The sequence below is a fragment of the Perca flavescens genome, chromosome 18 (genome assembly GCF_004354835.1).
Source record: "Perca flavescens isolate YP-PL-M2 chromosome 18, PFLA_1.0, whole genome shotgun sequence".
Lineage (NCBI taxonomy): Eukaryota > Metazoa > Chordata > Actinopteri > Perciformes > Percidae > Perca > Perca flavescens.
This window is the reverse complement of record NC_041348.1, coordinates 23,133-33,890: the sequence shown is the minus strand read 5'-3', so window position 1 is coordinate 33,890 and position 10,758 is coordinate 23,133. Positions and strand designations below refer to the sequence as shown.

At 40.7% G+C, this 10,758-nt stretch overlaps 1 protein-coding gene across 3 annotated transcripts in view; it reads left to right on the top strand.

The window, feature by feature from the left end:
• The first annotated feature begins 568 nt into the window (after positions 1–568).
• lbr (lamin B receptor) overlaps positions 569–10,758 on the top strand; it is a 32,376-nt gene continuing 22,186 nt past the window's right edge. The window contains exons 1-5 of one of the 3 annotated variants that reach the window (XM_028605844.1): positions 569–717; positions 4,439–4,613; positions 5,390–5,605; positions 6,299–6,382; positions 9,507–9,690. In XM_028605844.1, the coding sequence (XP_028461645.1) occupies positions 707–717; positions 4,439–4,613; positions 5,390–5,605; positions 6,299–6,382; positions 9,507–9,690 (670 nt within the window). In that variant the 5' untranslated portion in view covers positions 569–706. Of the gene's footprint in view, positions 718–1,761; positions 1,873–4,063; positions 4,233–4,438; positions 4,614–5,389; positions 5,606–6,298; positions 6,383–9,506; positions 9,691–10,758 lie in introns of those variants that run through there. The other 2 variants (XM_028605846.1, XM_028605845.1) reach the window with 2 other exon arrangements.

Sequence of the window (10,758 nt, the reverse complement as noted above, 5' to 3'; positions counted from 1 at the left end):
TAGCTACTGTGATAAAGCGTCACATGTGAACACAGTGCAATCGAAGTGCAGTCTATACGTAATGCATCTGATTAACAGCATGACAACAAGTGTTCAGGATTAGACAGGAGCAGAAACATCTAGTGTCACTTTTTATTACCCATAAAGATGCATAAAATGGATTCTAGCCACAGGCTGCATTATTAAACAATATAGACCTATATGAAAGTGTTATCTCACATCAATACTAAATGTAATGTTAGTAATTTAATAACCGTAACCTTAAGTGGATTTATATTTGACTATTTTTTATGGTCATTTTCTCAATAATTATTTATTTATTTCTCATTTTATTAATTTATTAATTCGGGTGTTAGTGTTGGATGTGATGGAGAGTTTATTATGGTTTTTGCCACTTCTACCATTTTGTGACTCTCTCTAACGGTAATATGACACTAGTAAACAAAGTAGTCGTGACCCTCAAAACCAATCCCAACGCAGTTAAAATCCACCGATAACCAATCAAATTGCAGAGCAGTTTGAAATGAACGCTGAACAAGCCAATCAGCAGCCTTCGCGCCTTCCTAGTCACTGGTGGGTTTTGCCCAGTAAGGGAGGGAGAACGAACGCTACGTCAAACGTCAGCACCGTCCGTTTTTATTAAAATATAAAGTTTAATGTATTAATTCCTCGTTTTATTTGGGAATATCTCATCAGTTTTACTCGCATGGTAATAAGGTAAGTGCGTCCGTTCAACGCATGTGCTTGTGACTGAAACAGCAAGTCGCTTTACATTTGTCTTTGTTGGGAAGATAACGTTATAACAGAGACTGGGCTCCGACTAGTCCCTGGAATCTTAACTTGTTTCCACTGGTCCAGGTAAAGGTACTGGGGCAGTTGCTAGCTGATATATGTTCTCCTGAATAGTTTTAATAAAGATACTGGAGATTTGTTGGGTTAATGTTAGAAATGTTTGACAGCAGCATTGTGACGTCAACTAACATTATAGCGTTACGTTATGGACACTTTGAGTTTACACACACGCACACACACACACACACACACACACACACACACATATATACATGTAGCTAGTGATTAGACGGCGCCTGATTCCGACGTTAATGAAGGTAACGTTAGCTAGATGTTTTACTGTTTGCTCCCAGCGGGTCGGTCCGTTGCCGTGTGTTGTGTTTGAATGCATGACGTGTTCCCTCCTAAAGGCTGTCTGTTGTCTTAACGCTAACCAAGTTACGGTTAAAGAGACCGCTCCGCAGGTTATAGCTACATACATACATACATACATTACATTAAAAAGAATACCATTTACTACTATTCAAGACGACAAATCGCCCGCCAGTAAAATATATAAATTTTATGTAGAAATAGTGTAACTGAGAAAGTGTAAAAACACGCAGGTGACTTTAAGTTAACAAAACAAATAACAACATTGTTCCAAATAATTTGTTATCTAATTACATCTGATGGCGTTATGTTTTATATAAAGTCTCCTGACAATACAGAGTAATATAATAAGCAGTGACACATGTGATGGCAGGTTATCAAAACAGGGCGGGAGTTTGTGTTGCCGTGTTATTAAAGGAATGCGCTCAGATGTCTCCTGCTGCTATGGCTTAGGGTTAGGGGCTGCTGTGATAACACAACTCAGTTCACATATTGCATTTCAAAGGTGAAGCTAAACAGCTGTGTGTTAGTGTGTGTGTGTGTGTGTTAGTGTGTGTGAGTGAGTGTGTGTGTGAGACTTGTATTTAAAACTCCTCCTAGTCCAGTTCGTATCCTTTCATCAGCCCAGCATGAGATCTGATGGTGGGAAACGGACTTCCACATCCCATATGGAACAAGCCAGGAGAGCAGCACAGGGACTTACTTTGGGTGTGTCATATCCACGTGCTTTTCACTTACATGTTGTGGACTCTTGTGTTTTACAATCTTAGATCAAATGGATTAGGGGTTGACTGCCTATGTGTGACTCTCCCCGTAAACCAACTTCTCAAAGGACTGTTGTTGTTATTTTGTGTATAGAGGCATTCAGGAGATTAGATTGGACCGCAGAATGGTTTAGTAGTCAATGATCAGCTCTTATTGTCAGTTTTGAATACAAAGGGGTTCTTTGATTTGTGTATTAATTTATCCTCAGATGGATAATTTAGGGTAAAAGTTCAACCTGTACAACTCAAAGCAGTTTCTATATGATACCTGCCATTTACTGAAGTATGGCGCTGTGTTAACCACTGGCTTTTTAATTAGCAGGGATGCTGAATGGAGGCTACGTTAGGCAATACTATGTGGTTAAAATTTAAAGACCTACATTTGCTTTGCTGAAACCAAAGAATGTGTTTTAAGTCAGTCTTCTTTTCTCTCAGTAACTTCCTTTTGTTGTTAAGGTGCTACTAATCAAACATTCCTTCGTATTGCAATGAGTCCTTTGTTTGTATGCTGGCAGTGGCAAGCCGATGTGGAAAAGTGATTTAGAGACAGAAACATGTCCATGCTTCCATTTATCTCTATGAAGGTTTTTTGAAAGAGCTGTGTGTGACACAAGTGTATGTCTATGCATGGTTTGCCTTTTTCATTTTCTTTTTTTTTCATCTTGCAATTATTCAGCGGTTGGTTTCTGCAGCATGGCAGAAAAGTCCACAGAACTCAGTGGGCGTGCAGTGACATATCACTACTTTAGGCTGCAGATTTGGCAAAGCTACGAGCACAGTTTAGTTTCCTGTCATCATGTGTACAGTGTCTCTGTGAGACAGACAGCTCTGGGTGAGCCCAGCAGGGACATACCTGTCAGCAGTTCTGCAGTAGGACACGGAGCCTCCTGCTCACTCACTAATGCTGCTGACCTGGCCTGGCCTGCCTCTTTGTGTCAGGGGTGCACTCTACAGTCACATTGGGCCTTTCTAAAGTGCTAGCTTATGGATGTGGCCCAGACTCTCAAAATGCTGCCATGGTCTTGTAACAATTTGATCAGGTGTGTAAACACAGACAGCATTTCAAACCGAAGAGATGGAAATGGTCTTATTCATAGTCTTAATGAAGTTTGACATATTGTGATACTGTATTGACCTTTGTGGTAAAGTCACTGTACCCCTCACAGGATATTATCAAGTTATCTGAACAATGCTGAAGCAGGTACAGCCAAATAATCCATATCACAGACAGCTAGGCTACATGTAGCAGGGCAGTTGGCTGAGTTTAACGTGTGTGTTTTTTGAGTAAAAGGTTGACCTCACCTTGCTGTACCATTCATCTGCCTAGCTTCCTTTCACACATGAGCAAACCGAGTTAAATCGGAAACATTTTTCTGCGTAGCTCAGTGATTACCTGTCTGAGTATTTTTCATGGTGTTCCAGGCCTCAAACATTTCCCAATAATGATTGTGAAAAGTAAGTTGTTCTCATTAATTACAGCAGCAGCTGTCGCTATTTTATATTGCATGGAAGTTTGGAATGATATTGTATTGTGAGCAGTTAGTTGTAGTTCCAGTGGAGAGACAGAAAGTTGTGCCATAAAGAGACAGGGACAATGAGCCCATTGAGATTTTGAGAGGGCTCTATAGTTATCATTGAACTCATGCTGTGCTTCAGCGGACTGTAAGGCCTCCTGCACACTGGCTACGTGGCGTGAGCGTGTCAGCCGCGTGGCGTGTCTGTTTTTATTTTGGCTCCCATGTTAACCGGTTAAAGCTTTCACACTGCCGCGTGACATGCACGGTAAAAGCTACGGCTCAAGCCGTGCCGAAAACGCGTGTGTGCTAGAAATAGGACCGACGCCTATTTTTCATGCGACACGCAAGCGTGTTGGAAGTGTTTCCATGCAAAATGGAATAGAAAAAGATGTTTATATGTCATTTTGACACAAGTACATTTAATAATGACATGTTGATGTTTGAAAGTCTTGAGGTTTTGACATAAATGCAGATATAAATGTTATTTTAATTATTTGTAGCCTATTTTGCCGTCAATACTGCCAACGTTGTCTTTGCTGTAATCAAATCGGTATATATTTATATTTATGGGAAACATCCATGTGTACAGACAAGGCGAGCAGCGCCGCGTCAGACACGTTTCTGGTGTGCAAAGACATAGAAAACGCCACACAGCTGCCACGCAACTGAAACGTCATGATCACGCCACGCAACAGGGTGCAGCATACCTAAGGGAACAGAAAGAGACAATCCATCCTTCACTGTATGCATCAATGGCAAATTTGCTTTTCTAAGTGAATAATTCCATGTACGTGTGATTCCAATCATACATTTATTTAAAAAAAAAATCTAAAACCCAGCCTACACTGTTTAGATGAAAAACTTTCCATTTGTTTCCCTTCCTCTCTGTTCGCATCTTCTGTCTGTCTGCTCTCATGTCTCTGCCCTCTTTCACTTTCTCTTTGTTCCCTCCCCTTCACTCTATCTTCTGCTCCACTCTTGCCTTCTTCTCAGGTCAGTGACAATGCCTTCTGTCAAGTATCAGAGAGGGGACATGGTGATGGGCCGCTGGCCTGGCAGCAGCCTGTATTATGAGGTCAAGGTGCTGCGCTTTGATGCCAACAGTCAGCTTTACACCGTGATCTACAAGGATGGCACTGAGCTGGAGCTCAGGGAGCAGGACATCAAGGTAGCCCCAAACACAACTCCACTCAGTCTTCTCACACTTTGATCGTGGTGTAATCATCTTTTTTTCTAGGTTGTTGTCAAGCTAATGCAGGCTTGAACCACAAGGGTATTATTAAACAAAAGTGTGTTAAGGGAAGGTTCAGCGGTTAAACATTTAGTCAAAATTTGACTAAATGTTGCACATTTGATTAATTGCGGTCTTAACAATTAGCTAATCTGATTCTTTTTAATTGTTCAGCCCTTGTTAAAATTCTAGGTTGTTATCAGCTATCAAGGTAGTGCAGGCTCAAACCACAGGGGAATTATTTAACAAAGTGTGTTAGGGGAAGGTTCAGAAGCTAAAGTTTCTAGCATCTACAGTGGTAATGATAACTAAGCCAAAGGGTACTACTGCTGCTGACCTTAATGATACATGTTGCTTTACTCAGGCAGATAAAGGGAGTTCCCATGTTGGTCCACATTTCAGCTTGAAAAATATTTTTAAAGAATTAAAAATGTAGTTTTCCTGTCATTGTTGAGGCTATATGGCAGTTTTAGCCAATGTGTAGGAACACTGCAAGAAGACTGCCCAGCGCTGAAACACAAATTATTATTATTATTATTTTTAAAATGTCTCGTCTATTTAATGATTTGGAGGAATACCACTGTAGCAGACGACCTCTACTAAACTATGATATGTAAAGTTAATATTAAACACAATATGAGGCAGTTTCACCTATAAAAAAACAAACAATCCCGTTTGTTAATAATGGCTGCTATCTCCTCTTTTTCCTTCAGAGTGCTGCTGGTTTCCAGCCCCGTCCACGCTCCCGCTCGCGTTCACGATCACCGGGCCGCCGTCGCAGCCGCTCCCGCTCCCCTGCAAGGACCACGCGGCGCTCGTCCTCCCGCACAGCGGCCGCCGTCGCTGCTGCAGCAATCACAGAGAGCGCACCGGCCTCCCGCAGGGATACTAAGCTGAAGGATGCGCAGGAAGTCATTCTCAGCCCCCTGGTGAGTGCCACAGCTGCCTTCTCATCTGTTGCCAATCACTGTTCACCTGTGATACATGACTGTTTGAACGTCTATCTAACGCTATAGAGTAATGTGGCCCAGCGGACTGCCTTGTTGCCTTGTCAAACTTGGCATGCAAAGTTTTACACCAAATTAAATTCATGTAATCTCTTGAAGAAATGATAGCCTGTGTGGAATTTGAAATGAAAAATGTACAATCAGCAGTCATTAATCAAAACGTTTACAACACTAAGCAAAGTGGAGCTACATTCTGTTGTTAATGATGTTACTAGGCAGCAGTCTTTGTTCCAGAGCAGCACATCTTATTCCTAGAAAGTGCCTTGAACGTGGAGGAAGTAGCTTCCTGCGACACCAACCCGGCCATTCAGTATATCACACTGCTGGCCTACCTGCAATACACAACTATAATACACCTCCATGCATGTCAAACAATGCCAAAGCAAATAAACACATCCTACTACTCAGACATTATAGCTATAAAACATAACTAGGGCACCGATGTCCTAAATCATCAGTAGCTTGTCATCGAGGGGAAATGTGTCACTTTCTGTCTGCCATGCTGGATTTTGACCCTAACCCTTCACATGCCCTCTGCCTTGTCCTCACGTTGCTTTTTTGCCCTCTTTGTCTCTCTTCATCTCCATCATTGTCCCTCCATTGTGTGATGGGCAGCAACAGACAAAGCCAGCTGAGAACAATAGCAACAATAAGCATGAGCAGAAAGAGGAGAATAACACTGCTAACAAAGTAAATGAGGTGAGTTCAATCTTTTAACTAAAACAATATTTTCTTCTCAGTACACACAAGAAAATTAACACAGATGAAAACCGACCAAATTCATGAAATACACATGTCTTAAAAGCATTAATGCTTTTTTTTTTGTTCAAAGCTTTTCTTCTGTTGCGTATCTCTGAGGTTGAGATGAGTTTTGTCAGATAGATAGACCAACACTTGATGTTCCAGCTGCTACTCATGCTCTACTACTGTTAGGCTCTGAGGTATGTTAGAGCTAATGGAATGTCATGATGCATGCACGTTCCAGCTGAGAGAGGCCCCCCTCACAAGATCAGGCTTCATTTAGCCCCTCACATGGCTACCAACATGTGACTTTACTTTACCAGAGCTTCACTGGCTCCTACGGTAAACATCTGGGAATCTTAATCTGGGAACGTTGTAGAAATGTAGTGGAGTAGAAAGTATAGATAATTGCTGCAAAATGTAACAAAGTAAAAGTCAAAAGTAGGCTATGCACTATTGAGTCTTCTTAGTAAAGTACAGATACGTGAAAAATGTACTTAAGTACAGTTACGAAGAATTTGTTACATTCTACCACTGCATTTTGGCCATATAAATAGCGATTTTTTTTTTTTTCAACAAATGATCAGAAATACAATACTATCATTGTAAACAACTGTAGAATTAAATAAAATGCATTAACCAATTATTTGGAGCAAATTGTCATCACTCAAATGTGCGTAAGAGTAGGGCTGGATGATTAATCGAAACCGAAATTCAGAGCCTATAACCGACGTAATTTTACCAAGTCGGTTATTTCGGTCTTTTAATCCTATTAATATTTCCGCTGACGCCCACTGTGTGTTAATGTACTTACCCCTTAAAACATATTGCGGCCTCTGCGTGTGTAGTCACGTGACTCCGCCCCGTCCAGTCTGCAACATTGAAGCAACCTGGAGGAGAACTCAAACACCGAGTCAACTCAGCAACAGGAGCCAGAGCCGCTTGTACCAAAAAAACACGCAGTGTCCGTCGTTTGGACACATTTTGGTTTCAATAAAGACGACCCCGAACAAACTCAAGTCAAATGCAAACACTGCAGAAAAACTGTTACAGCGACCAAAGGAAATACGAGCAATCTATTTCAACACCTGGAGCGCAATCACATTACCGAATATGAACAGTGCATGGCTCAAAAAAAGAGAGAGGCTGACAATTGCCCAGCAACAAGTGCCTCCACAAAGCAGGTGTCAATAACACACGCATTTACAAATAATACACAATATGAAAAGGATTCAAGAAAATGGAGAGAAATAACTGACGCCATTAGTTACTACATCGCGAAGGACACACGGTGGAGCACAGTGGGTTTAAACAACTCGATAAAACACTCGACAGAAGATACACTGTGCCATCGTGACACTATTTTTCCCAAACTGCGCTGCCCAATATGTACCAAACATGTCGTAAAAAAGTAGCTGCTGAACTTAAGTCTGTTAAGCACTTTGCAGCCACATCTGATCTGTGGTCAAGTAGGACGATGGACGCATATTCGAGCCTTACATTGCCCTACATTGACGATGAATGGAAGCTGCGCAACAGGTGCCTTGAGACAGCATATTTTCCAGTCGATCACATGTCAGAGATGAACTTTTTTTTTTACATTAAATCTTAAATTACTTTTTTATAAGACGTTTTTATTTCATTGTAAAATCTACTGTTGTAGATTTCAGTTCAGTTGTTTGAAATATTTAATAAATAAGCATTAATTGCTATCTGTGCGTTGCTATCTTATTTTAGAATCACAAAGATAGGATTATGCACTCTTTCATTAGAAAAAATAACGTGAACATATTTACAGTATAAGAAAAGATTTTTTTTTTTAAATAATCGTAATCGAGGTAACTTGTTCGATTAATCGTGATTATGATTTTAGCCAAAATCGTCCAGCCCTACGTAAGAGTGCTTTTCAGTGTTTGTAGATTTTGTTCTTAGCTAAGAACAAATCCAAGTTAAGAAAACATTAGTGAATGTCAGAATCTTCGTAAAAAGTGCGTAAGAAGGGTTTAAGAACACATTTATTCGTAAGAACGGTTGGTGAATGAGGCCCAATGATATTAATAGTGCATGCATGTTGCTTCTTGTAAATTTCAGGTTGTGGTTGACTAGCGGGGCCTGCTAGAACACTTAAATCAGTTAGTTTATATCAGACACTGACTGCTGTTGTAGATTAGTGTTACGTTTTCAGCTTCGTGGCTCCGAACCGTAACGTTAGTTGGGACAGACCCCTTGATTCTTAAGGCTAACTATAATAGCTTTAGCCTGAATTGTAACAGCTTTCTGGCAACTCTCGGTGGAAAATAGCTAGGAGACGTCGTGATAACGTTGCATTAATCAGGTGATTCATTTCGTCTTTGCAGTGAACATAAAACACTGACTACTGTAGGTTCATTACCCATGGAAAAGCATGTTCATCACTGTGTCTTATGGTACTTTTATGTTTAGTTTATGGTACTACGGGCGAGTCTTCCTTCCCACATGGCCGCCTGTCTTAAAGGGGAAGGGTCTGCTGCTAACAATAATGTAAAAGGAGAACAGTGAACATTTACTTTTCTATCAAGGAGCAAAAAAGAAAAGCGTTAACATGGCACATACTGCGATGTGAATATCCCACATACTCACATTGTGATGTTGACGAAGAAACAACATATTGTTACATGATACCCCTTATATGAAGACATATTTTGTCTTACGGCACATAATAAAAAATGCATTTAAATACTTACCTCCATTAACGGTCTAACTATAGAATAAATTCTCTCCATAGTATCAGCGTATTCAACTGCACTGTGTACTGGCAGCACTGAGTTTAGTCTTTTTTTGTCCATCCAACAAACATACTATGTAGGGATTAAAAAAACATACATCAGCAACATACAAGAATCCATTTAGAAATGAAGAACTAGGAATCTTAATGCGTTTATCTGTTCTACCCTAACGTTTGTCAGAAATGTAGCAGTGACTGGATTCTTCTTTTCTTTCCACAATCCTCTGCACCTGTCACTAAGACTTTATGGTGTACAAGAACTTTATTGAAATTGCTAATTGGCTTTGTATGTTTTAATGACCAAAAATCTTCCTTCAGATCACTGATGCTATAGTAGAGGCAGAGCCTGAGAAGAACCAAGGCCGTTACAATCTGCGCCGCAGGAAGGACGAAACCAAGCCAGTTGAGGCCAAAGCACAGCAGCTGGAGGAGAAGGAGGCTAAGCCGGCTGCAGCTCCTGCTGCCTCCCCCCCCCTCCCTTTGGACTTTGGAGGGAAGCTAGGTAGGTTACAGTATGGTGCCAACAGTCAGCAACTAGCCGGAGGACCATCTATATCATTGAAACCAGCGCTGCTGTTTAAGGGCACACAACTGTGATTAGTCATTTCTGAATTTTAATTTTCCGGTGTTTGAGGCTGTGTTCTGTTTTAGTTTGACGTGTGAATCTTCACTGATCTCCCGATTCGATTACGATTATCATGTCAGCGATTCAATTCGATATCTCGATGCATCACGATGTGTTAAAATAAAGTTTTCTATTAAAGCCATGTAAGATATTTAATTCATAGCTTTTCAAGCTTCAAAAACAAAATATTCTGCAGTGCTCTAATACTAAATAAATTGGATACATAAAACTACACCACTGAGCACATGGCACTGAGTGCGCCTGAATGTGCAAAACATAACAGAATATGTAAACAAAAATGTTGTTAGGCCACCATTAAATTGTAAACAGATATAATAATCGATTATGAGCCTGCCGATTATCGATGCAGCAACGTCCATGTCCACGATTCGATGCATCGATTATTTGATTAATTTCAACACCTCTAGTGTTAGTGTTGCCTCTCTGACTCAGTGGAAACAACAGAATTTAATCTTTTACAAGACCGTTGCATTGTACTTTTTGTAGTAACTCAGGGTACTGTATATTAGAGATGCCAGATAAAGTTTTTAGCCTCCGATACCGATTGTCGATCATCAATGAGCAATATCTGCTGATTGAGGGCCGATGTCAATCATTTTTGTGTTTCTGATGTGGCTGTGTCAAGCATTTGCCAGTTTGCCTGTTTGTAGTGTATCGGGATCTCCACCAGGTGGCAGTGTAACCAGCTATATAATGGTGGGTCACTCTTTAGTAGACCTATGAATTAGGGGGGGGGAGAGCATCATGCAGCAGTTAGGAATAAGCACCAAAACAACTAGTTATAGTTGCTTGTTACTATCGTTACGTCACTATCTGGCGTTTGGGTGCTGTTTTTTCTCACTCTCCGCTGGGTGACGACTCTCCAACTATTGTTTTGTTTGTATTAGTGTGTGTGCGCGCCTCAGCAACCACGTGCAGCTTCTA